The 26445-nt window shown below is 47.4% G+C and overlaps 1 protein-coding gene across 1 annotated transcript in view; it reads right to left on the bottom strand.

The window, feature by feature from the left end:
• The window catches only part of ADAM9 (ADAM metallopeptidase domain 9), a 31498-nt gene extending 5514 nt beyond the window's left edge, over positions 1–25984 (bottom strand). The window contains exons 1-18 of the mRNA XM_064472841.1: positions 25766–25984; positions 16179–16276; positions 14709–14773; positions 13518–13596; positions 11532–11608; positions 10581–10770; positions 9723–9788; positions 9206–9277; positions 8289–8458; positions 6947–7028; positions 6037–6170; positions 5651–5822; positions 5437–5529; positions 5013–5208; positions 4393–4498; positions 3454–3637; positions 2726–2806; positions 1676–1781 (exon numbers count right to left, since the gene is read on the bottom strand). Coding sequence (XP_064328911.1) covers positions 1676–1781; positions 2726–2806; positions 3454–3637; positions 4393–4498; positions 5013–5208; positions 5437–5529; positions 5651–5822; positions 6037–6170; positions 6947–7028; positions 8289–8458; positions 9206–9277; positions 9723–9788; positions 10581–10770; positions 11532–11608; positions 13518–13596; positions 14709–14773; positions 16179–16276; positions 25766–25883 — 2089 coding nt within the window. The 5' untranslated portion in view covers positions 25884–25984. The remainder of the gene's footprint in view (positions 1–1675; positions 1782–2725; positions 2807–3453; positions 3638–4392; positions 4499–5012; positions 5209–5436; positions 5530–5650; positions 5823–6036; positions 6171–6946; positions 7029–8288; positions 8459–9205; positions 9278–9722; positions 9789–10580; positions 10771–11531; positions 11609–13517; positions 13597–14708; positions 14774–16178; positions 16277–25765) is intronic.
• Between the last annotated feature and the right edge of the window lie 461 nt (positions 25985–26445).

Here is a 26445-nt window from a genome sequence, read left to right as displayed (position 1 = left end):
AGAAAATGACGGAGAAGAAAAGAAGTATTACATGGCGTTACCACCACTTGACTCATTGTAGCAGTGAATATTTGGTAGGATTGGTTCTACCACTATTTTCCATTTTTCATAGAAGAAAAAAATGAAGGAATCTAGTAAGACTGCATGATATATGCCCAAATATATTATTTTCTGATTACCTTTTCACAGGGATTGTCTGGTTAAAGATGAAAGGACTGTACGTGCCATCATACCCTGGGCTATAACAGCATATTGAATTACTAGATCAATACCTAATTTTTCTTCCACTACATTACTGTGAAGATCTTATGAGCTCAACTGAAAGACAGAAAAATGGAGCTTCTGCCCTTTGGTCTGATCCTAAATCTTCCTCTTCTCCTGCCATTGTCTGCTGTAGGCAAGGAACTCAGGTTCTTAATTATCTCTACATTTTTATATGCAGCAAATTTCTCCACTGCAGGCTGTACAAAAAAAGCCTCTCCCTTTTTTTTGTCTGATGATTTGAGGCATCTGTCCATGCTTCAACGTGACTCTCCAGGCCGGTATTGCATCAACACAGTGTCCAGCTCCCCCCAAACCCACACCACCTTATGAAAAACAGTCAAGATCATTCTTGCAGCTCAAAGAAAGGACTACATCAACCCCATCTTTACATAATCCACATGGGCATTGCACAAGTTTTCTCCAAATTACGGCTTGGATTTGGCTTCCTATTTCATCTTCAGACTGTCAGCGAGAAAAGTAAGCTTCACAGCCTCTTTCAGTTTGCTCTGTCATGTGCACGAATCGTGCTCCCCTGCCCCAGGCACCATTTTCCCACTCTTACAGTCAGACATAGATACATATATCTTCCACGTACAAAGACACATCATCTTGCCACATCAGGCGCTGACCTAGTACCTTTCCTGGGGGAAAAACTCTATGAAAAAACCCACAAAATTCTCTCCCCAACCCATCTTTTCTCTCCACAAAAAAAAGTGAACCCAAAGCCTGTCAACAATATAGTGTCACAAACCTCCGCATCTCCCTGTTTCCTTATCACGTATCTCTTCTATACCGTACGTTGTTTGGGGCAGGGACTACGTTTGTATTTACTACCAAATGAAGCACACTGCCTGCACTCAAATAATTAAATGTTAATAAAATAGGGACTTGTCAACACGCGCTGCCCTAGCCCACCTCGGCCAGACGTTAGACCTGACGGCACTGCAGGCGCGCACGCAGCTACCTGCGGATCCCAGAACAGGGCAGCTACTCCTCTCTGCCACCACTGCTAGAAGCAGCGAGTCCTTACGGACATGCGGATTCACACGCACGGATTCGAACCCACCACCTCAGCCAAATTTCACGTTTTGTTTGGATCTGAGAATGGAAGGGGGTTCAGTTCCCGCTTGGATACGGACAAGCCCAAGAAGATTTTGGTCCAAGGTGGCAGAAATCACCTGAAGGCAATTAAACCAGCCCAGTTTCTTTACAGATCCCCAGCAGCCCAACAGAGAAGTGCGACACCTCGAGCCCAACGCCTTAACTCGAATCGCTTGCAAATGAAACCCGGCGAAGGGCCGAAGAGCCGACCACTTCAGCCGCGTCAGAGCAATGAGGCACCTGTGCTCGGCCCAGCGCCAGCCTTAGCCAGACGGGCCCACAGCTCTGGAGTTGCCTCACAGCTACTTGCCGTTATACGGAGGTCCACTGTCCAGGCTTCCTCCGTAGCCCTTCGTGTCACAGTAAGGAGGGGCCCAGCCTGCTTCACAGTGACAGTTCCTGTTGTTATTGCACACCTGTATTTACACAGCGCAAACATCACAATAAGGCCTATTTAGTAACTTAAGTCCCCCCATATTTAAAAGCAGCACGCAGTAGCCACGACCGTCTATTCTGTCCCTTCCATATCACTGGGCCTGGAGAACTTTAACCACCAACTCCCACGTCAATTCTAAATAGTCCTTGGCCGGGCGTCTCAAGATTTCACATGACTGAGCGAGCACAGCGTTTTTCAGGGTGAGCTTCCAAAGATTAGCTATCCCAATGGCATAAAGAGCCGGGTTGTTTTTTTTTTTTCGAGATGCAGAGTTTCAAATTACATTAGTAACACTGGAACTGGGAATTATTCTTGCCTGGCAAAAAAATATAATCTTAAGAGCTTTTGTCAGAGATTTTTTTCATACTGTTATTGGCTATCTTGCCCAGAAACATTTTATAGAGAGTTTTACTGTAAAACAAAACAGAAAAATTAAGTTACTATCCACCATTTTAAAACTTGGTCAACTTACATAACTTTAGTCCAATTTTTGCTGACTGCTAAAGGCACTTTTCTCATTAACAGTACGAAAAACCAGCTTTTTATAGCAAAAGCCATCCTTAAGAAACCCACAGCTTCGTTTTTTTATTAATCACTGCATCTAGCATCATGATTACTTTATTCCACATTAGCTACCGCTGTTAACAGAGAAGGGCAAAAGACTTCCTAAGTGAAAAAAAGACTAGTATATAGACACTATTGATTAAGCACAGTTACAGTGTGCCTGGCTCAGGCTGGGACCTTTGATTAAAAAAAGCCTGTTTACAGATTTGCACAGCCATTGGATTCTAAAAAACCTAATGTTCTCATAACAAAGATGTCAGAGGACCTTACAGCAATACTGCCAGTTAGATCAAAACTTGCAATGAACACCAAGTCTGTAAGCTGACTGTGAGTAGGAGCGGAGGCTCTTGCTCCACTTACCCCGTGTCCGTGGCACTGCCTCTCCACGTCACAGTCGTAGTTCAGGACAGAGGCACTCACACACTGGAAGTGCCTGCAGATCTAGGGGAATCGAGAGAGATGCACACCAACGAAGTGAGAGGGCATTTCACTGACCTACCCCTGCGCTCCCCAGCGCGCGGCTCTGCAGCCACTCTGTGCTCACTGACCACAAAGCAAGTCTCATACTCATACGTGATAAACCCAAACTCAACAGAAACACGTCTGTTCTAGTGAAGGCTTCTCAGCATGGGGTCTGAACTGTCACTGGAAGCCCTTTGTCTCTAGTCTGAATGTAAAGGAATAGCAATTATACTGTGCGCAGTAAGGACATGTGGAATGCACATTCCTCTGCCGGGGCTAAGCTTCCAGGCTTTTCAGTTCAGTCTGATTTTAATTGAAGTTGTCTTAAAGGCCATTTGTGTGTGCCCAGCTCTTCCTGCTCATTGACAGAGCAAAGATTCTGGCTCTCAGCAAACTTAATTTCTTTTGCTTCATCTATAAATGAAAGGCTCATTACATTTTTCACGCGCACACTGCGGTACTAGGCGGTGCGAGGCACCAACGCACTCGCTCGGTTTTGCATTAGCTACAGGCATCAAAAAATTTAATGGCCATAAATATTCATGAAACAACGCAGCTGAAAGTTTTATTCACATGAAAACCCCACATTATTACTTTAAGAAATAATTTTTTTAATTGTTAATTACCTTTCCAGTATCACATTTGGTGCCTTCGTTCACCATTCCTGGGTCTGGGACATCAGAGCCTAGCTGGAAATCTACGCCCCAGCACATGGTGCCTCTAATGGGAGTTTGGATAATAGCAGGCTTAATTCCAAAAACAGGCATAGTTTTCACATTTTCACATTGCAGCTTCCCACACATGGCATTCCTACAACACCAACATACGAACACTGTAGTGACACTTGCATTTATTCTGAGAAAAAGACTATCACATATTTGACATGATCTTTTCTTTCTACTGGAAGACACCACTTGAAAATAAAACTGAGGCAAGTTGCCAAACAAAATTGAGCCGGGCCTCATTTCAGTGCTGCAAGAGTATGGATTCATCCCTCCTTTCTGTTAGCTGTTGGGATCTTCACATTAAAGAAAACATGATGATTTGCTACTCGTTTTTCTGTACGTGAACACCTCAGGCTAAGAACAATCCACAACGGGAGATGTGGAACACACTCCCTGCCACAGCCCCGTGTCTGAACGTGTGACGCGCAGATCCCCCGAGGCCACCGAACACCGCACACGTGGAAACCTGCGGCACGAGCCCCAAACCTTCAAACCCAGCTATGGAAGAGCTGCCTCAACATTTAACTCTTGCCCATAATAGCTGAAACGAGTTTGAAGCCAGACAATCTAGAACAGAAGCCAACAAAACTCACAACTGCATAAGTGTGAGGTCTTTAAGTGCTAATAACAGCTTCATAAATTAGAAGAGAGCACATTTTTCTAAGCAAATTCATGGCGGTTTCAGAATGATGCATGCATGGCAATAAGGTTAGATTATGGGACAACGTGTCTCTCCCCAGTGCACCTGCTAAAACTGCTAAAAAACTAATACTACAGCACCCGAATCAGGATTCTCCATGATACATTTAGGAACTTTTTGATGCACTGGGCTCAACTCACCAGCTGGAACATTTCTTGTAGTCATGGCCATGGAAACCACAGTTGCCAAATCTGTCACCCTTGGAATTCACTTCAGCAAAACAAATGTTGGGGGCTGCTTTGGCTTCTGCAAACAACAGCCCATCCCCCAGACAGAGGAACCAAGTTAAATAGGGACAGACACACCTCGTATCATCATGTCTTCTTCACCCAGAGGAATTATCCTGCTACACACCTAGTATTTTCCAAGCAGCACAGAGAGCTTAAGAACTCGATCAGAACAATAAAGAGGTGAAAATGTCAGCACTATGAGGTTCCAAGTTTAAAAAGAGAGAAAAATAGTCACTTAACATTGATTCAATTATACCATTTGGTTATTTCTTCATGGCTTCTTTACAGCTCTATACACCGGAAGCCCCACTGTAATAGGAATGAGCACTGCAAGAAAACTACTACTTGAATCACCAGCACAGCATTAAACGTAACAAAGGAAGAACGCGTGAAGGCTAAGCCATAACCACCACTATTTCAAATCCTTTGCCAAAGCCAGCTGGTCTTTGTTACAGGAAAACAAGTAAATATATTTTAAACAAACTTAGCTACGTTTCCTAGAAAAATTGTAACACTGTGCTCTCCCTCACTTGAGCCAAAGATGTCCTGACACTGTGCGTCGTAGTACTGGCAAACGCCATTGTAACAGTAGGCTTCCTCGTTGTGGCACGGGTGACCATTCTGAACAGTGAAGTCTGGCTGGCAGAACTGGGACGTGCCGTTGCAGTACTCTGGAAGGTCACACTCGTTGTTACTTGCCCGACACTCGGTTCCTCCAGGAAGGAGCTAAAAAGAGACGGGAGGGTGAAACTGCATCAGAAAACAGGAACCTTAAAGCAGAGACAAACTGCACCCAACCCACAACATGCCCCCAAAAAAGGGCACTGGTCTGAAGCCCTCGGTGGGTGCTGTGTACATGCGTGACAATTCCCTCCCAGATGCACTGCTAGGCTAATGCCCTCCTCTTCTCGACCACCGAACAACACTTCCAAATACTACATTTGAGTCTCTTACCCGGCAGTTTTTACAGCAGTCGCCGTAAGCACATTCAGCACCCGATCGGAGTCTGCAAGTACCTGGCTCACAGCAAGGATCACTTTCACATTCCTGAAAATGGAAGTACTGTGAGTGTCAAGAAACCGCATGCTCTGCCACGCACAGTCCCCTCTCCAGCAAGGGGCACGCAAGGCTACCCTGGCAGCATTTGTAAAACACACAAGCTGCTAACCTTTGGTGAACCACAGTCACACTCCTCCCCAGCATCTACCAGCCTGTTCCCACAGTACGGGACGCTGTAGGTTTCATCAGGCCTGGGAACGTTGAGCAGGCAGCTTCCACCTTTGTTGAGAGTTAGCTTCTCAAAGTCTTCTGCACTGCAGCTGCTGAAATTCCTCGATCCCCTGCAACAGAGAACACGAGCTTATCTTTAAGTCAGCCCACAAGCATCCCCTCGGTTTGTAGAGCAAGGGTAACATTGGCTTTCCCCATGAGCTGCAAGCATGACACGACTCCTTGCAAGCGTACTCTGGAGATGAAAGTAACCCATAAAAACTAAGCGCACGGGTCGGGAGTTTTGACCCTCAGAAAACGCCTTCCCTTTTCTGAGTTACTTACGACGCTCCAGAGCTCATGATGCAACTGCTTGCTCCACAGTGACAGACACGTTCATCATCATGGTTCATCCCCAGGTTATGTCCCAGTTCGTGAGCCATAATTGATGCAAACATCTGTATACTGATTCTTCCAAACTGCACAAGAGCAAAACAGAAGATGATCAGCGGACAGCTTATATTGAGAAAGGCGGCATTTACTTATGTGCCAAAAAGATGCTGCTGTCATTCTGCCTCTACATTAACAGGATCTCAGACCAACTGTGCCTGCTTTCCAACCAAGTGCATGTCATTTGCTCAGCAGTAAGAGCCCTTAGATAAACACACTTGGGACCCTACCTTACAACCTCTGCTCTCCAGTGCAGCTGCCGCTTTAACACAAAAACTAGAGCTCTCCACACCAGCCCAAATCCCCTTAAATATACACACTCCGATTCCAGTACTTCTGTCACTAGTCCAGGGAAAGAAGATTGCTGGGATTGCCAGTTATCTGGCATCACCAATGCAGTTCATTAACACTCTGCAATTTCACAGAAAGGGGGCAGTCAACCAGCACTGCTCTAGGAGTTCACAACTGCGGAGGTCAAGCAGGCACCAGAGGATGGATTTGAGAACACCTGCAGCTCCCACACACCTCTAAGGCAGGGGTGCTTAAAATGCCCGCAGAGAAATCCTGTCCCTTTTTCATGAGGGCTGCGCACTGGGGAGAGGGAAGGCTGAGCAGACGATGCAGAAGACTACAGAAAAACTGTAATCCAGATATCATGGAAGTACCAGAATTGGTGTGGACCACATAAAAGCCCCCACTAAGCCACTTCAGCTTTGTTTTTGAAGCTTGTGCTCTTCCAGAAAGACTTCTGGAGTGCAAAACTCTTATCCTGATCACATTCACAGTATCACTGAAGGTATCTCACCACGTTAATGCCTCCTGCGTGGCTCTTGGAGCACACTGTTCCCACATAGGCCATTCCAGCTGTGCCACCAAACCCCTTCTTCCTGCAGTCATGGGGAGAAAAAGGAAAGGCAATCACCCCGTCGCACAGCCACACGATACTGCCAACAGTACAGCCCATCCCCACAGCCACTCGATACATCGCTCCTGCTTCTGGGGCACAAAATACTGCTTTTCCAGCTTTCCAAAACTAACAAAGGAGCACTGCTAGGTGCGCTGCTATTGACCGCAGGTACGAATGTACCAGTTCAGCTTTATCGTTCTGTTCATGGTTCTTCTATTCTTTTAAATTAAGACAGGAGTTTGCAGAGAAAGTTATCCTCTTACACATCTTCCCCCTAACTATAAAGAGCTAAACAGTCCACCCTTATCATTTGTTTTAATCAGCTGTTAGCTGCCTTTCTACTATTGCTGAACTCCATAGATTTCTTTCCTTATCAACTTCCTTTTCATTACTATCTCATTTTGTTTCTACATAGTTCTTGAAGCTTAAGAGCAACAGCACAATGCAGCACATTTTACTTCATATAAGGTAATTTTAAAAATTAATATTTCTTCAGCCATTTCACCCTCATCACCTGAACAGAGCTGTTCTGCCTCGGAGGAGAGGCTCCCAGCTCCCGCGGGAAGGGGACCTGCTGCTTTGCACGAGGGCGAGCTGGGCTGTGCCCCATGCAAAGCAGCGCTCTCACCTCTGCCCTTTCTCATACCTCGGGCAGTGACTTCCTAAGGCTGCGCTATCTGCGCGAGCGGGAAGTGCACAGGGGCAGCATCCTGGAAGCGGGGCAGAGACGACAGCTCAGGAAGCTCTGTGCTAGTGTAAGGCAGTAGGGATGGACAGATTAACCTCACGTGTCAAAACTCAAACCATGCAGGTAGCTTCTGGATACCACTGCAGAAACAACTTTTGTTCCATTAAAATGCAACACACTGCAGCAGGTTTGTGCTCATTTTCAAGTGGAAAAAGCCCTAGATCACAAGTGTAACTGTTGTACAACCTGACAAAGGATTATCTGAATGGAAGCTTTGTACAATACAACATATAACATTGCAGGATGTGCGGGACAGGAAAAAAAACTGTTGTTTAGCTATATACCTGGCAGAGAGGACACCGAATTCAAGGACCACAGAAACCTTAAAAATGCTTATGTTGACTTGGAACGCTTTCACAAGTACGTACAACACAGCAGATCACACTGGGCTCTCTGCTGACATACAACAGCTACTTCCGACGCTAGAGCACAGCTGAGCAGACAGGAATAGAATAAGCTGATTAGGAGTCAAAGGAGGGAACTGCAACTCACAGAACAAATTGGGCACTGTCATGTCTCCGGCGCAAAACAAGATTCTTCTCTCGCCACTGTACAAAGTTTGCCAGCACATCACCAGCACCTCCGTCTGTGCTAATTACGTTTTCATACTTCCAGATCTCCAGACCAACCAGCACAATGCGGATGTTCAACATGATGTACATCTGGGGAGGAAAAAGGAGGAGAAATATTTCAAAGACCTTCAGATAAGAACAAGTGGTCTGTCGTTATGTGTCTTATCGCAATAATCTACTTTTTCTGTTTGGATTTGTTAGATTTTTGGGGTTTTGTTTTGTTTTGGTTTTTTTTAAACTCAGAACACAATTCCAATCACCAGAATGCATTTTCCCTGCGATTCAGACCTTCGTTAGCTACAGGATCAATGACAAAATCCACAACAGAAATAAAAAGAAGTCTCAATCCTGACAAAAAGCATTGTCTGAAATAAGTAAGTGGAAAGATATGCTTTTTCTCTACCTTATGAATACTTAAGAATTGCAATAACTGCAACAATCTGTCCTGTCTCCCACTGTATGTAGTGCAGGTTGGAAGAGTTCCCTAAATTAGTTCTCAAGTATGATGACTGCAAATGACTTTAGAGGTGGAAAAGCTTTCATAGGGATGCATTCACCAAAGCCCACCGTCAACAAATACCGTCATCGCTTTGCAGCCCCTGCTCCTCTGGCACTCCTTCAGCACCACGTGCAGGCAAAAGACCGAATTCTATCAGCCATCAACGTGATGGCCGAGGGAACAGGTTTAGCTCCTGGCTTGATAAAACCCTTTATTTCATTCTCACCAAAGCGGTAACAGAACAGACTCCAAGGTGGAAGTTTACACAAGCAAACTGAGCTGCAGGGCTGCGGCACACAGCATCGCTCCCACTTACGCTCAGGGCAGCTCTAACTTACACTGTCGAGGAAGTTTGCCAGCTGCACCATGTGTTCTCTTACTTCTGTTTCACTCTTCCCAAAATCTTCAAACTGCAAGACCAAGAAACTTAGTCATGAAGAGATAAAGACAAGAGTTAGAAAAAGGAACAAAACATTTTAAGACTAGCACCATGAAAGACAATTTTGCCTGGCTCCAAACCTCCTGTCAGGAAGATGCTAACCAAGACAGCAGCATCTTCATCGCTATTGCTCAGCAGCCCAAGAGTCAAAAGAAAACAACGAAGGCAGTTTTTGCCATGTGTTTTCCTTATGTTATTAGATTGCTGCTGATAGAAACTCTCTGTGTCTGACAGTTCACTCATTTCCTGAAGAGCACTCTATTGAATGTGTTTACCCAGTTTTGGGTTAGCGTATTTGCATAACCTTGGCTAAAGTGTCAGTGTCTTCCAACGATCCGTTTGGGACTAATGAAGACTGAGGGCTTTTCGAGCCATCTCCTGGGGAGGAGGAAGGGAAAGCAACACATAGCACCTACCTTTTCTTTATCCACAACTATGAACAGCTCCACATATCTTGTTTGATGTAGGACCGCTCTCTTTCTCTGTGGAAAAAAGTTTTAGACAACTTCCATTTTATTAATTCGAGTGTAAACAAAAAAAATCACGACACCGCCATATTTCACTTGATACAACTAGCGGTTCGAGAGACACACCCCAAGCACGCTGTGCCAAGAGGTGAACAAGCCAAAACCAAGAAGTGTAATCCAACGCAATGATAATTTCTTCGTGTTTTACAGTAAAATTCAGCTGCACAAAGATTTCCTGTGTTTCAAAAGCAAAGGGCCTTTTCATTTGTCACACAGGTTTCGTTGGAAAGACAGCGTACACTTTTATAAAGGAGAAGATGCTAACAAGCAAACGCCAACAACCTCGAAGTGCACCATGGTGTTTTTCATACTCCTGCTTCTACTGCAATCTTGTTCCTGTACGGCCAGTCATTAAAGGACAAGGGGGACCTTCACACCGAACTGTTACACCGATGGTTCGGAGGACGGAACAAACGACGCGATATTCTCCTGGCTTCTGATGCAATACTTTGTTAATGAGCCTCTCCAATGAGGGCAGTGTTCCTGCCCTTAAAAGCCCCCAAAAGCTGTGCCCATGAATAATCTAACCGGCCACTCAACTCTCACTGCTGTGTGCAGAGGCAGAAGGAAATTGCAACCCTTTGTTGAAGCAACCGAGTTCTTCAGCGGCGTAGAAAGTCCTCTGAATCAGAAACCTTTAGGTATGTGTTAAACCCCGGGAAATCTGATAAGCTGCTTCCATATTCTTGGCTGAACACTCATAAAACGCATTATAGGGGACTCTGGAGCGAACAGTGGAGTACTTACTCGCAGTAGCTGAGTCATACTGGGATGGTGATTTTCCTCTGCATGTTCCCTTTCATGGTCCTCGGCGGTTACTCCACACGTCGTGGGCTCTTTCTTCACATTATCCAATCGATACAAAATGTGTTTAGAGCCAGAAGAGGAATCCATGGGCTCAATTCCATAGGTGATGTTCCCTATTGTCACCAAGCCCCTGAAATATAGTAGTGTGTGAGAAATTCCTGCGTTAAGCACAGAGGATAGTTACCCAGATTTTTACAGTAAAACAAAGGAACAATAATTCTTTGATAACTAAAGGCACGTCTACATCTCAGTCCTCGCAAAACAGCATGCTTCATGTCAAGCCTGAACGCAGCCTTTCACTGGATAGGGCCTTCACAAATACAGCAAATTAAACATTTTTGTAAGAGTCTGCAATGCCCAAGAAAATAAGTCACAGGCCTTAAGCAGACATCCTTTACTTCAATTATTGTTGACACTTTTGTGTCTGACACTGCACTGCAAAAAAAAAAAAACCCAAGTCCCAAAAGATATGGAAATTAGCTCAAAGCAGAAAAAAAATCCAATCAAATTGATGTGCATAAGTGTTAGGGCCAACTCTAAAATTTGCAGGCGAGTGTTTGACTTTCCATTGTTGCACTACGCACAGTTCTTTGTAGTGACCATCTATACACATTAGGAAAATCAGCCAAAATTTGTGTCAAAGAACAACTTACTGTACTCTGACAACAAATTGCAACTTATTTAATAGTATTTCAAATATCTGTTAACTACATGAACAGAAGATACCACAGAAAGGCTGCACAAAGGCACACGCTATTGCAGCTTGGCCGCGGTCAGTGAATCCCCGTCTGGCTGAACAGTAGTTAAAAAACAGAGCAAGAATTTTGTTTCAGGTTCAGTGAGCCGCGAGACTCACGTGACAACAGGGACACAAAAGACGAGCAGTGCTACCTGAGCCCCGAGCAAGTGCTGACAGCAACCACAGAGTCCAGGGTCCCCTCCACGTACCCCTGATAATGGCAGTGATCCTACACGGGAAAACAATTGCCTTATTACACAGATATTCCACGCATACCTGCACACCCAGTGTGATCTCTGATCGTGTAATTGCTACGCCTGCTGCTGACCGGCAGCAGTTACAACTTGAGAACATAACACGCTTTAAGTCAAAATTTACCACATGCCTTTTATCTAAGTCTATAGCTTCAAACATGCCCATAGCTCTACCACAAATTAACAGCGTTTCCTTCACTAAATTATGTTTCAAAATTTCCTTACCTGCCGTAGTACCACAAGGATTTATATATCGGAGCTAATCAAGACACCAGAAACACAGCACTCCAGCTGGAACCCTACCTCCCTATTCTGTAAAGCAGATGCTCTTTGCAACTCAATGAGGCCAGCACTTGATGACACGTTTCTGTTTAAAATCCCACTCGCCCACTCAGTCATTCAGAGCTGGTGCTGCTGACACGTTATAGCTACCAGGTGAGCAGGGCTCAGGAGCATCATCTAGCAACTGGATTTCTTATGTTGAATGTAAGCCGTCCTACTCGTAAGTTCCATCCCTCACCCTGCCTCAAATATTTTGAGGCCAGACCCTCCCTACCAATTTGGGCCAAATCGCCTTCTAGAAAGCAGTCCCGCGGGATGTCTGACTTGCACGTAACCTCTCTCCAGCAAGAAGAGGGGCAACACCTGCCACCCTCGCCAACAGGCACTGTGCCGCCGGAACCTCTCGGTTGCGCAGTGCTTCCCTCATCAGCCCTGACAAGATAGAACACTTCTATTTTGTCCTCTGTACGCACACATTTTGGAAACTAGACAAAGAGGCAGTACGGGGCAAACACACTCCATTTTCTCTGGCAAGTGTATTTTTGAACGTTATTACAGGGATCAGGTAGATTAATGTCGCCTGTTGTTTCAGCAACGAACGTGGGAAGCACTGAAGACAGATCCTGCAGGGCCACTGTGACTTTCATGACCTCGTGCAGAAAAAGCATTTTTCCTCTTAGTCAATGACTCTGAACTAGGAAGTAAATGCTCAGTTGACTCAGGTGCTCTGTTTTCAAAAACATGATCCTAAGAATCATAGACATGACTAACACTTCCCTTTGAAAGGAACAACGTTGATACAAAAGATGGCTGAAGCCATTAGAAATACTCTCATGCTTTTTGTGTCACACAAGCTGCTTTTTATTCTTATTCTACAGAAGCAATTAAATTTTCAGAGGCAACCTATCAGGCAGCCACTTGTACAGAGAGAGAGGGCTGCAACTGCTTTTTTAGTGGAATAACTCCAGTGCTATGCAGATAACATCCCTCTCAAAGGTCCTCCAGACTTGATCTTGTCCATCCCTTCTAGTAGTTCCCAAATTTCTGGACTGACAGAAGACTGTCAAGCCTCAAAAATTCTTAGAGTCACTAATAGATGGCTTTGCACAACTGAAAAGGTGGGTCAGCAGCTCACCATTCATTTTGACTTGTGGACCAATCTGGAAGGCCACTGTGTGCAGAAGTAAAAGCTCTACATTCAGTCGCTTGACCACCCCAGCTCTGCTCCGTGTCTTCTGGCCCCCATGAGAAGCCAAGCCTGTGTCCAGAAGCGATACCAACACTGCAGTGTGCTGTGCGACAAGGACAGCACCGCTCTCAGATGAGATACCTGACAGCTAAGAAGAGCATTTCCTTTCTAGCAAAGAGTAGCTTTTAATTAGAGAGCAATCACCTCCACATAAGAAAATACACGTCTGTTACGAGCCCCAGGCTAGAGCCTCATCCAAAAATCGAGGCTCCTCTCCAGGAAGAGTGCAGTGTGTGCACGGGATTAGCCCAGTGAAAAATACACTATCATTTTGTTACACATGACTCCCTCATCTCGTAGATGCTCAATGTTCAAGTCACCTTCAGTAAAGGTATGGAAAGAAGGAAACCTACCTGGACATCTGGATATTCAGATTGCAACTTCCCCTCCTTATTATAGGTATAAACAGTGAAATCTTTGGGCAGCAGTTCTCTGTAAGGAAGGGGGAGAGGGAATACAAAAGGAATTTCATTCCATGACTATGACACTATAGCAGGGCAGTAAGATGATCCCCAAAGTGTCACAAATTGGTAAACTGCAATTAAATAAGGAAACATTCAAAAGGAAACCCCCCAAAATTAACTAAGAAATTGTGCACTTACACAGCAAAATCCAAGATACCAGAATGGTGGAACTGTTAATGGAATCAAATCAACCACCTCACCCCAGGGAAGTAAAACAAGCATCAAAACCCATTAAACTGTGCTAAAAGCTTGCTTTTGTGAGAATAATAAATACAAAAAAAACCCACCCCAAAAATACCACAAAACCGCATCACTCGGTCTGCGTACGACTTCTCTTCCCCAGTTTTGGAAGGAAGTGCATTGGGAAAGTCTCCCACGATTCAGACTGCTGACCCGTAGTGGTAAATCCCTTGATGCGGCGTAGCGGAATTCCCATGTTTCTGAGGGTCAGGGGCTCGGCAAGCAGCAGCTAGAGATCCCCGGGGGCTTGTACACTTAGACAGTTCTGTCCCTTTTGTCTATTTTGAGGGCAGTTTTAGGAAGCAATAGCCTGACAAACGGTAACTTGCTGTTGCTGCAAGCAGCCCTTTAAAAATTAAACTCAAGACAGATGACATCTATCTTGTCTGGAAGGTATGGTTATCAAGGCCTTGGATACAAAGTCAGCTTTGTCATTTATTAGTGTTCTTGTGCTACTGAGACCGGAAAAAAAACCCTGAAACAATAAACAAAACCCAGAAGAAAGCAAAAATATTTACTCGAAATATAGTTCAGTTTATTTTTAGATGTGGATGGAGAGAGTCGTTTCAGCGATTCCCCAGATCCCCTTTGAGCAAACTACTGCTTCCTTCACTGAAAGGGCATCACCAGGGTTGCCGGAGTTCAACAAAGCTCCTGGCTGATAGCCAATGCTGTGACTGCCTCCACTTTCGCCCTCTTTGTCTGCAGATTTCACAGAGTTAGCGTGTAACTGCACTTCTCATAAAGAACCTCAAGAACCAGAACTTGCGTGCTACCTGCCAGCTTGTTATTTGGACACAATAGATGGAATTTAATAATATAAAGAAATTCATCACTTACTTGTTCTTTTCTAGATGAATCGTGTATTCTTTTCCCTCTATCTCAATAGCATACGACACCTTGTCCTGAATATTAAAAAAAGTTGCATTTTACTCATGTTAATGAAGAAAACATTCTTTGAAATCAACAAAAGTTTGGCAGAAAACAGTCTCTGCAAGCTCCATTACTGCTACGACTATAGCATTGAAATCACCACCCCGTAACTCAGGGCTACTCTGTATTGTCAGCCTTTTTAGATACAGCTGTAGTTGCTGGAGATGCAGCTCACACCAACAAAACTGAAACCCCCTCCTAGAGGGATGCAGAGCTCTGTGGATCTGAGCTGCCTCTCCCATCACGTTTCTGCTGGTACCCCAGCACCGGTCAGAGAAGCGGGTGTTTGCTGTGCTCCTGGCCGACTTCGCTGAGCCCACGAGACTCAGCAATGGGAAGCTGACCACCACCATCAGGCTTTGCTCCGGTTCCCAGACATCCAGCAGACTAAACGACTGCCATGTCCACACGCTGAAACTGCCAGATACTGAGCTAATAAACTTCCCTTCTTACGTCTTGCTAGTTGCACCAGATCAGGAATAACCATGTGTGGGTGAGCCTGAAACCTATTTTATACTTGTCCCTACCTCCGGAACCTGGCACCCTTCCTGTTCAACTGGGGAAAAGTCCCATGAAGTAAGCTATTTCAAAATAGCTTTGTGGTTTTCTTACTCCTTGTTTCTAAGACTTCCACAGAAAATCTCTTAGTTGCAGCTGGAAAAGGACAGTACAGTTTTATTACCAAACATTCACAGTGCGCCAGTACCTACACAGCCTTATGCTAGCCAAGTGCTACGCACAGCACCCAGGGTCCTTAAATATTAAGTGGCTAAGCTGAATCGCCTGACCACTACATTAAATATCACAGGAGGAGTACTAGTCAACGACTGCAATAAGCTGCAAGGCATTTTTGTTAATATTAAATTCTGCCAGTGTTCGTAAGATTTGTGACTAAACACAGTTGGTCTAATCCAAATACTTTGAAGTGTCCAGTCTTTAGTTACATGTCTATGGCAGAATAACGTAGGCTGGAAAGTACCGCTGCAGGTTGTCTAATCCAACCCCCTGCTCAGAGCAGGGCCAGCTAGAGCCGGCCCAGGCTGCTCAGGGCCTCCTCCAGTCAGATTTTGAGCATCTCCCAGGATAATGATTCCACCACCTCTCCAAAACTCATTCCAGTGCTTAACAACCCTCATTATGCAACTTCTACACCCAGATGAAAAATCCATTGCAGCAACTTGTAACCTCTGGAGCAGGGAGGTATTCACCATAACCCAGCTAAAGGCAATGCTAGGGGTAACACCTGCTGTGAGGATGGACACTTGTTTGCTGCTAGAGGAGTCCGATAGTGTTTTGTGAGAATTTCAGGTCAGTTGTGGGTGGGCCTCATTAGGAAGTAGATACTGAACTGAAGGCACTTTTAAGACTGCCCAGTACCTGTACTGATGAGACATTGGAAGCCTCTCGCCGTTCTCTTCCTAACCTCTGCGGGATTACAACTTCATAGGAAGACAACAGAGAAACCTGCTGGAAACCTAGAAAGCAGAACAGAAACACTGGCTAAAGAAACAAAGCACTTGGAAGGATAAGGCACAAGGAAGAAAACACTATTTCAGGAAAAGCCCCTTCAGCAGGAAGGAGGCAGCCTGTGATTCCAGTTTGGGTCTCCAGCTTATTGCAGACCCCTGCAACTGGGCTGCTCAGAGTGGGGCTGCAGCACTGCACTGGGCAGATCCCTCTGCCACTGCATCGTTTCTTATCACAGATTAGCTCTACTTTTAAGAAGCAACATTGCACCATGTTGCCAGGGCACCGCACGTAACCCAAGTAGAAAAAGGCAAAGACCCTGATGCACGCAGGAGAGCACAGAGCAAATCTCAGAGCAAAGCATGCTTGGATTGCCTGGTAAAAGGCACACGAACAACACACAAACAGCAGAGAAGACACCAAATTTTCCAGAAGGTTTCAAGTTGAAAGCTTTGCATTCCAATGCCTGTCCTACAGGTATCTATCTCGCACACCACCACTTTTCATCAGCAGGAATCAGAGCGTTTAACAAAGCAGGTCAGCACAGAGAGAACTTGTTCAAGGACACACAGAGAGGCAGCGTCAAAGCCAGGTGTCCTGCGCTGCAAAGCTGCAGAACCGCAGCACCTCGACCGTGCAGCCTCTCCAGACTAGCTCCCAGGGGCTCCAGCAGTTCCTGTGCTTCCTAATGGCACGGCAGCACAAAGCCAGCCCAGCAGAGCCCAGCGTGAGGTCCTCACCCTGCACATCACGGCCAGACATCTGACACAAGGCCAGTACTACTCATTATGTTCTTAGAGAGCTCTTAAGGACCTTATAAAAACAAGTGAAGGGAAACAAAGGCATGTAACAGCGGCCTTTTGCAGATCACTATAAATGATTTGCATATGCAACATCAGTAGATCCTCTGATTGAACAACCACCAAACAAAAGTTTACAGTCAAAGTTCCCTTCATAAGGCGTCAGTTTTTGCAAGCGACTGTTCTGTATCGACTGTGTAAACAACCACAAACTGCACACGTAAATCACTCTTCCCATCAACAGCCTGCCTGTGCCTGGCTCGGGAGCCGCTCCGCCGGGACGCGGGCGGTTGGTCGCCCGGGATCGCAGGCAGGATTAAGAGCGACAGTTTTACTAGCTCATGGCAATGGAATCAGTGAGCTCACCAGGGGAGCCTGAGCTCCCCAACCCAAAGGTAAGGGGGAAGGGAACAGTTAGCCTCCTTCCCACCGTTTAGCTCCAGAAATAACTGCCACAGATCTGGGGGGCATGAGGGGGAGTTTAGCTTCTGAGATCCCCCAAAACTCTCTGAGCAGAGCAAAGATGCTGCATTCGTTTAGAAACCTGCCACTTTGAGCACACCAAGGCTGCGTTTGTGCCTTCACGAGTCGCACAAAGGCACTGAGCACTCGAAGCCTCTGCAGGAGGCCGGACCAGCCCCATCGTTTAGGAAACAGGCTAGAGCCTCTGTGCAGGCTTTAAATCCAGGGGTTCCCCCGAAAGCCTCCCCGAGCCAGCACTGCCAAGCTGCAGTGATGCTCAGACTCCTACAGGTGCTTTCGCAGCCTCTCCCATCCCCAGTGGGCGGCCGCGCAGCCTCAACGCTACGAATATCTCCTCAGGTCAGCATTTCAAACGGGCGTCCCCGTAAGCGACTGCCCAAGTGAAAAGCACGTCCATGTCTCTGCACTTTTTCCACCAATATCCCCAAAGAGGAAGCAAAAGCACTTAGATTGCTTTCAACTTCTCTGACATTACAGCACGTATGGCCGTCCGTTTGGAGAACACGGATGCATTGCAGCGCACCTATTTGTAGCACAGCATTTTTGTCTCACAAACATAGGCAAAGCTATGCTGTTTCTCAAGAAATAGCACGGTACACATACTGCAGCAGAAGTTTCAATAATTACAGTGATCGTTGGAAAAAAGGTATAAAAAAAAAAGCAGAGGTAAACTTCCTGAAAATAGCCCTTATGCTCACAGGCTACAGAAAGCACAGTGTCAATACCTCCTTGGCCTGAAAACAGGGGAGGGAAGGGCTGCTTCCTTCCCTGGGATGAACCATCAAAAGTACATACTCGGACGAATCACTTCTCTACATTTGTCATTTCCAACCACACATTTCACTCGTATCCGGTCCCGAGCTCCCGCACGTCAGTGCCCTGCACTTGTTACTTCCCCAGGGCCGTCCAGAAGTGCCTGTATTAGTGGGGGATGTGACACTGGGGCATCTGAACAGGGTTTTGGAGAGTCTCTTAGGACACCCTACAGAGACAGCAGGCCTCGGTTAATCTTTGCAGCGCTCAGAAAGCAGCATGCCTCCCCAAAAGCAGCTTGGAAGCAGAAGACAAAAGAGTGAATCATCATATGAGGCTAGAAAAACTGGGAGGGATTTCTGGGAAGAGTGCAACTCTGAGAGGCTTCCTCTTCGAGAAATGGCACTAAAAGAGCACAATTCTCAACTCTCTGAATACTGACAGTTCTCCCCCCCCTTTCTGCTCTCCTTCCCTCCCTTCACGACCATCAGTTTGGGAGCTGGTTTCAGGTACAACGCCTTATTCTTCCCTTCATTGTGGGCAAAATTCATCAGTGGAAGAGGGGGTGTCTGTCTTTAACAAAGTGCTTCCTATTATGACAAGCTAAAATATAAGGGTAGGAAGGCACCACCTTGCTTTCTAGTGGAACCAAAAAGAGAGAAGCAGCCTTCGCATTAAAAGTTCAAACTTAACGCAAATAGCTTTCCCTTTAACTTTCAGTTCTCTTTCCTTTTTTGGCAAAAACATCCTTTCTCCCCCCATGTTTCAGTACAAATCAAATTGACAACAAGCCTGCTGATGTACAGAAGAGGCAAGAGTTTGTTTTGTGGGATCCTCACCGGGACAAAACCGCTCCGCAGTGGCTGACAGCGCAGCACACCCCTCCACTGGCACCCCAGAACCCTCGCTTTACATAAAGAGCCTATTTCCATGCCGACTGCCCCATGCAACATTCCACACATCACTAACAACCCGCAAAGAGGGCACCAGCCCAGTTAATCAAAAATCCAATGAAAGGGACAAGTGCAACGAAGCAGAAATTTGAACATGCAAAAGACAACCCTGCCCCTAAATCCTCCTCCTACAACGGCTGCTACTGGGGGACGGGCCTTTTGCCTTCCAAGAAACGCAAATCTTGAAAGGTATGTCCTTAATCCAGTAACACACTGGCCACCTCAAGTCCCACCCAGCACTCCCTCAAGTGACTGACACGTCCAGACCTTATCTCACCCAGGAAGAGAAACATACTCGGTCTGACCTAATTGGCACAGGGCAAAATTCTGTCGCCGCAGCCTAGATAAACACCAGGGTCTCACATGCTGTGAAGGCGTTATCAGGAATGTTCCTGCAACCACCATGGCAGTAAGATGCTACCCTCCGGTCAAGATGGTTACCATCTAGGAGAATTCATCCATACCTTTCAGTACAAAGTAAACGTGGTTTAATTCATAGGAATTAAGGAAAGGCAGAAGTGGCAGCAAAAACCAAACCCAGATATGCCGCTGTATTCCGCAGAAGATGTTTGAAGATATTTATATCCTGTTTTCCTAAGACACGCGACTTTTTGTAGCTTTTTATCCACCCCCTTTTGAGAAGCTTCATTGCAGTATAGTAAGTATGGTTCTCAAACACAGCAGTTTGCAATAAATTTTTCACTAACTTGCAGGCCTTCTTGTACCCCAGAGCTTCCTGCCACCGGCCAAGGCTGCTGAGTTGCGCTACACGTCACCACTCAGAACATGCCTCTTACCACTCATTCTTGGGTGTAACGCTAGTTGAGACTGTATTTCCAAGGAGAAAAACGCAATTGCATCCACTATATTTATCTTCTCTCATTACAGACTGCCTTTAATTACCAAGCATCGGAGGCAACCAGGAAGGCGTGAATCATCACCTCCTCCCTGCCCCAAATCCACAGGAGGAATTTTGTGCATGTTCCACAGCGTGCGGGAGCTTGAAAACCATCGGAACATGCCAGAGCCATTACGGCTCCGCAGACGCTGAGGTAAGCTGTTAGGCTGTCCAGTCCCTGACAGGTAAGATCTATATTCAGCAAAAGTCAAGCTGCATCTCCTGCCTTCACAGACCTTGGCACGCCTGCAGATCCTTGGCTTAGTTACAGAAACACAGCTACATCCACCCACACTAAACATTTCACCCCAATGATCACCCTTCTCTTACTGTAACTCTTTATCAAGCCTACTAAAGTGAGGTCTGAGACTGTCTCTTCAATGGAAACAAAAAAAAAAAGGAAAGTTCAGACTGTAGCCTGTTACACCACCAAACAAACTCACTTCATAAAAACAAACTCATCAGCATGTGACCAGCGCAGCAGCCCAGGCTGCAGCCAGACGCTAACAAGGAACGTGCAGAAAACCACCCTTCCCACACCGAGGAGGAGGACTGCACTCGTGGAGACAAGGCTCAGAACCGTCCCGCCTGCAGCATCGCAAGGTTCAGCAGCAGCTGCGGGCTTGATTTCTGCTCTGACCACCACTTCCGAATCCCTCACTGCTTTCAGCATCACAAGTGACACCAAAAAGCATCATTCTGTACGATATGCAGAACACTAAAATTCCTCTGGTACTACCCAAATGTGCCCACAGCTGTCTGCCAGTGACACTCAGAGAGAGGACACCCAGTATGACCATTTACTTGCATTCACCTACTTTAACACACTGAATCCCTGAGCAAGAGCGGAAAGTTTCCTGTTGAGCCAGGAGAAAAACCAGCGCCACGGAGAAGTAAGGCATTGCTAACACTCTCTCCAGATTTATGCCGTGCCTGCATCCACCCTGGCAACCTTCAGCAGTTTTACTCTAAACGCTTGACCAAAACCGTATTAAATCTAGAGCAGCAGTTAGCAGCATGAGCATTAATCTTCTGAGCTGTGCGCGTCTGAGTCAAAAGACGTACATTGCTAAAGCATTAAATACACAAAGTCATTAAATTAACCAGTTATAATCTATTACAATTACTAGATGTGGTCAGCTGCACCAGCCATTCGACATTAGGCAGCAGACTGCTCACTAGAAGCTGTGCACAGCCATCTAGTCCATCACTGGGTCCCAGGTAGGATCAGTTCCACACAACGCATCTCCAACAAGCATCCCTGACATCCGAGAGACTTCCCTTGCTGTGGTTTAAGCCGTATCTCTAACCCCCAAAGGCAGGGGACAGTTTACTCCCCTTCTGTCTGGTTGCAAATTTTTAGATTTTCAAAGCGTGCTGTCACACTCACCCCTCCCTCAGCTAAGTAAAGGCCAATATTCAATATTTCCTTGTGGACCCTATTTCTTAGACCTCTGACCATTCACGTTAGGCTCTACTGGCTCTACTCTCCAGTTAGACAGTACCTATCCTGAGAAAGGACCCAAAACAAGACACAACAGTCCACTGAGGCCTCACACGTACCAAGGTTCGCGTGCTTTGTGTGTTTACGTATCTCCACAGGTTAATCTTTCTTCACAACAGATGGCACGGCTGATTCACTTGTCATTTCACCTCCTCCAACACTCATTTCCTTTCCTGCAAACATGCTCACATGCTCCCGCACCCCATTTTTCACCCTCTCGTACTTGTGCAGACAATTATTTCCACCTTGGCAGAACACCTTGTACCCACCCTTCCAAAGCTGCATCCTTCTGCCAGATATTTCGTGTGTCCACGTTACTGGGATTGCTGATCCTTTAAGGAGCCTGAATGCTATCTGACCAGAAGGGTATCAGCCACAGATTCAATTCCACATGCCTTCTCTGTGTCCCTTTATCGAAATCTTAAAGGACTTTGCCAAGCAGTATTTGTCTGAGGAGAAACTTCCTCAAACTGGCTCACAGATGTCCTTCCAGAATGACATGTCACCACCGACTACTTCTTCGGTGCGTTTCTGCAATCGATTACATACTAGGAGAAGCATCTTCAGGTGCAGTTGACCTTTCTGCTATGATGACAGCTGTAGTAAAGTTTACTCTTTGGATTACTGGAAACAAAAATGTCCTTCACTTTCACTATGTAAATATTACCCAAGTCCCCTTAAAAATATTGAGAGATTTATACAAAGCATGTAGCTAACGAATCTTCTGCTAAAAGCAGAAACATTTCCTGTGAAGCCAGCAGTTTCAGTTCCTCCCATACCTCAAAGGCTAAAGAGTGCCTTGGTGGTGCTCCATCCTCAAAGCACCCAGGAACATCTGGCCAGCTCCTGGTCACCCCTCCTTGTGACTTTTCTCGCCATCTCCTCCTTCCCTTGCTCTAAAGTCTTCAGACCAAGCGGGTCTCCTTGTGTCACAGTGCCTTTTTAGAAGGTAGGAAAAGATGACCAACTATCGCGGGAAGAGAAGCAAATGTGTCTACTTGATTTATTGCTCACCTGGAATATTCGTTTAACATTAAAGCTGGCAAGAATGGTTAATGTAATTTCTCTTAGTATTTTACTGGGGGTGTTGAACGTTTGAGGATATTGAGCTCTTCTACAGCAATATTTCCTAGAAAATTCTTACCTCCCTCTTGCTGAAATCCTGACCTATGGACCTATGCTGTGTTTCCTGTCTAGACTCCTGCTATTCCTCCTGCCCTTTCTAAAGCCATGCTAATTTGTCTGCAAGACAACAGCCACTATTGCTCCACAAAAAGGACTACTGCTCTTCTTCTCGGGTACCATCACAACATCCTCCCCACCTTGGAACATTCTTACTAGGAGAAACAGAGCAAAGTCACACTATTCTCTGGTGCAACACGATTAATCTCACCGGGACACCCTCCTTTCTGGGCCCATGGCCCTGGAGTCTCTGCCCCTCCAACCGTGACACCCTTGCTCACGGAGAGGAGCTCCTTGCACACAGAGCCCACTCACTTCCTCCACATCCCGCCAGCTGTGTAGATGTCAGCTCATTTCACACAGGGGAGGTTCGTGGGAACGCTTCTCTTTAGAGATATCGCTATCTTCAAATTTGGCCACCAAAGGAAACCACACAATACAAATTCAAACACAGAACTTGGTAGGGTTGAGCAAATAAACTTTTTTTTTTAATTTTAGTTTGAGAAATGAGAATGATTGAGACATGCAAAAATTACAGTCATGTTTCAAACTTCCTTTTCCCGAAAACAAAGCACTACAAGAGGCAACATTAGCTACAGTGAAATTTCTTTCCTCTTTTTATTCTTCACATGGAGGAAATAACCACAAAACCCCTCTTTACTCTGCTGAATGATTGTCCCAGATTTGTTGAAAATCGGGTGAGGCAGTGCTGTGTTTTTCATGAGCTGAACAAAGGCATTATCTTAACCAAACACTTCATCTCCCCAGAAAATTCAAACCAAAGCATTTAAACACTTTAAGAACTCCTTTACGAGCTGGTGAGCGTGGCTAGAGCATCCCAGTATGTGCATGACACCAAGTATCGGGGAAGAGACCAAGCAGCCAAAACCACAGTCTCTGCCTCTGGCCATGCCAGACCGTTTCTTTATGAATTTATATATCCAAACACTGAGACCTCCTAGGGACACAAATAGGAGGGGAAAACCTACACTATACAAATCCCTTAAGGCTACACATCGCTATACGATTATGTTCATTCAGGAATTTTCAACTGGCAGTTTCCGGTAACACTCCATTTCTGCCTTGTGTCCCTCTTTGTTGGGAAATGTCCAAATCATGCACATGCCAACCCAAAAGTTGGAAGTGCCTGGATAAACTGAAACGGCCGACTTGTTTCTCCCCTCGCCTTCATGGTCAGACAAAGAATGTTCAGTACCTGTCATCACAGATTTGGCATTATTAGCTGGGACAGAGGCTTCAGAAGGCAGAGAGAAACGCTGCTATCCACCATCAGTAACTCAGGGACCTGCGGTTCCTCCCACCCTCAGGTAGGAGCTAAAATATTACGCCAGTACCAGCATCCCATATCCAGGAGATGCATCATTTTATACTTTGCTCCTTGGTAGTCTAGCGAAGCAGTTTCCAACACGCCGTGCTACCTCCACCACAAGCCAGCAGCCACCTTTCAAAGCCTGGCTGTCATCTAGCGCACAGCTCGCAACCGCCAGTAACAACACTCCAAGTGAGAGACAAGAGACTTGCAGCACAGAATCCCTCAGGGAGAGATACCCACCACAAGAGCACTGTTTCTCAGCATGAAGCATCAATATCAGTTTTAGAGAAAATTCCTCAATTAGGAAGCCCTATCAAACTATGCATTAATGATAAACACAGAAGTTTAACACAGCACATAAGGAGGAGGAAAACAACAACAAAGACATTTCTGCCTATCATGTACATATAAGATCAGAATCAGCATCATAAAAGCCCACAAACAGAACAGTTTCAATTAATGAACAACCCATAAAGACGGCACATCGTCAACTCACCAGAAGCCCATAAAGAGAGCACCATCTCCGTTCGCTGCCATTAGCAACGGCACCGTGCTGCACCCAAGTTCCTGCCCCAGGACACAGCCTCCATCCTCCTCGGGGGAGAGCAGCCCGCCGGGGTCCTGCCCATGCCCAGCTGTGCCAGCGCAGGCGGTGCCCTGGCTCCACAATGGCTAAGGCCACCCACACAGAGAGGGGGAAAGACACAGGTCCCTGCATGTGTCCCTTGAAACGCAGTGGAAATGATGCGGGGGTTCTGTCACCTCCACACAGCAACACAACATCCTCTTGGCAGGGGAGATTATGCAGTCGTACCCAGGATCTGCTCACACAAATTCTGGGGAGGCCGGTGAACAAACTGCCCACCCCACCACACGTTTTACAGGCTTTCTCGCACACTGGCTGCCACCTGCCTAGCAAGAGCCCGGGAGAGCATGTGGAGAGCAGCCTGCCTAGCCTGGCGCAGGAGGGCTGGAGACGAAAGCAACAGCGTTCCCCAGACGCCTGCGAACTCGAGCAGGTGTAAGGGGACCCCGCCAGCCGAGATTGCCTCCTCGCCTTTCAGCGTCAGGACAAAGGCCCTGCTGTCCTCTCGGCCCCGCCGCAGCACCTCTGACCACACACAGCATCTACCAGGAGCATTTTGGCAGAGGCCGCCCTGGACTGGGCACAGGCCATGTCGCCACCCACAGCACCCTCCTGCAGGCACCTGTGACCCCCGTGCCATGACCGTGACTGTGACCGTGACCCTGACCCGCCGGGGCTGCCCACAGAGGGGTAGACCCCCTGCCCCAGAGCCCCACGCCTCGGGGGGGCCGCCAGGCAGGACCCAATGCTCCACAAAGGGAAGGGGGGGGGTGTCTCCCACCCCACCTGCCAGCCCTCGGGGCCGGGCCCTGGCAGCCCTGAGGAAGGGAAGCGGGCTGCCAGACCCCCTCAGCCGGCCCCCGGCAGGCCTGGAGGTGACGGGGAGGGGGCCTGGCGTCCACAGAAGGGCCGGGGCCCGGCCAGGGAAGGGGGGCCGGGGCCGCCCGCCAGCCCGGCGGGAGGGAGGGAAGGAGGGGGTGCCGGCCGCGGCCCGGCCGCACTCACCCGCACGGCCCGCCTGCCCGGGCGCGGGCACGGCCAGCAGCAGGAGGCAGAGGCAGCTGGGCGCCGCTCGGGCCCAGGCCCAGCCCCGGGCCCAGGCCATGGCGCTCCGCGTCCGCATCGCCCCTCCCGGCTGGGGCGCTGGGTCCGGCCGGCGGCCCGCGGCCTTATGGAGCCGGGCCGGGGCCTGCGCTCCGCCGCGCCGCCCCGGGGCGGGACCGCTCCGCCCGCCCGCAGCACCGCGGGGGGCGGCCCCGGCCGCGGCCGAGCCCCGTCACGGCGGCCCTCCCGCGCCCGCCCGAGGCATCGCGCCGCGCTCGGCCCCGCGGCTGAGGCTGCGAGCCCGCCGAGCAGCACCGCGCCCCAGAGAGCCCCGCTGCGTCGGGAAGGAGCCCCGAACGCCGCCGCCTCCGACGGAGGCTGGAGGACATCCAGCCTTAACGTGCCCAGTGCTTTCCTGGAGGAAAAACAACCAGGTCCGGAGAGCGAGCGAGGCCCAAAGAACAGCCTTGCTGAAGGGCACCGGTGTCGGCACAGGCCGCACGCACAATGACTCTTTCGGCCTTTCCTTCCAAAAAAACACAGTACAAATTGGAAGCCCGTGGAAACACAGGTCGAGGTTAGCACTCTGCCGCACTGCCACGGGGTGCAGGCGAGTATGGGAAAATCTCTCTAGGGAGAAA

The sequence above is a fragment of the Phalacrocorax carbo genome, chromosome 24, assembly GCF_963921805.1.
Source record: "Phalacrocorax carbo chromosome 24, bPhaCar2.1, whole genome shotgun sequence".
NCBI lineage: Eukaryota > Metazoa > Chordata > Aves > Suliformes > Phalacrocoracidae > Phalacrocorax > Phalacrocorax carbo.
Note: the sequence above shows the minus strand (reverse complement) of the source record. Positions and strands in the feature narration are given on the sequence as shown.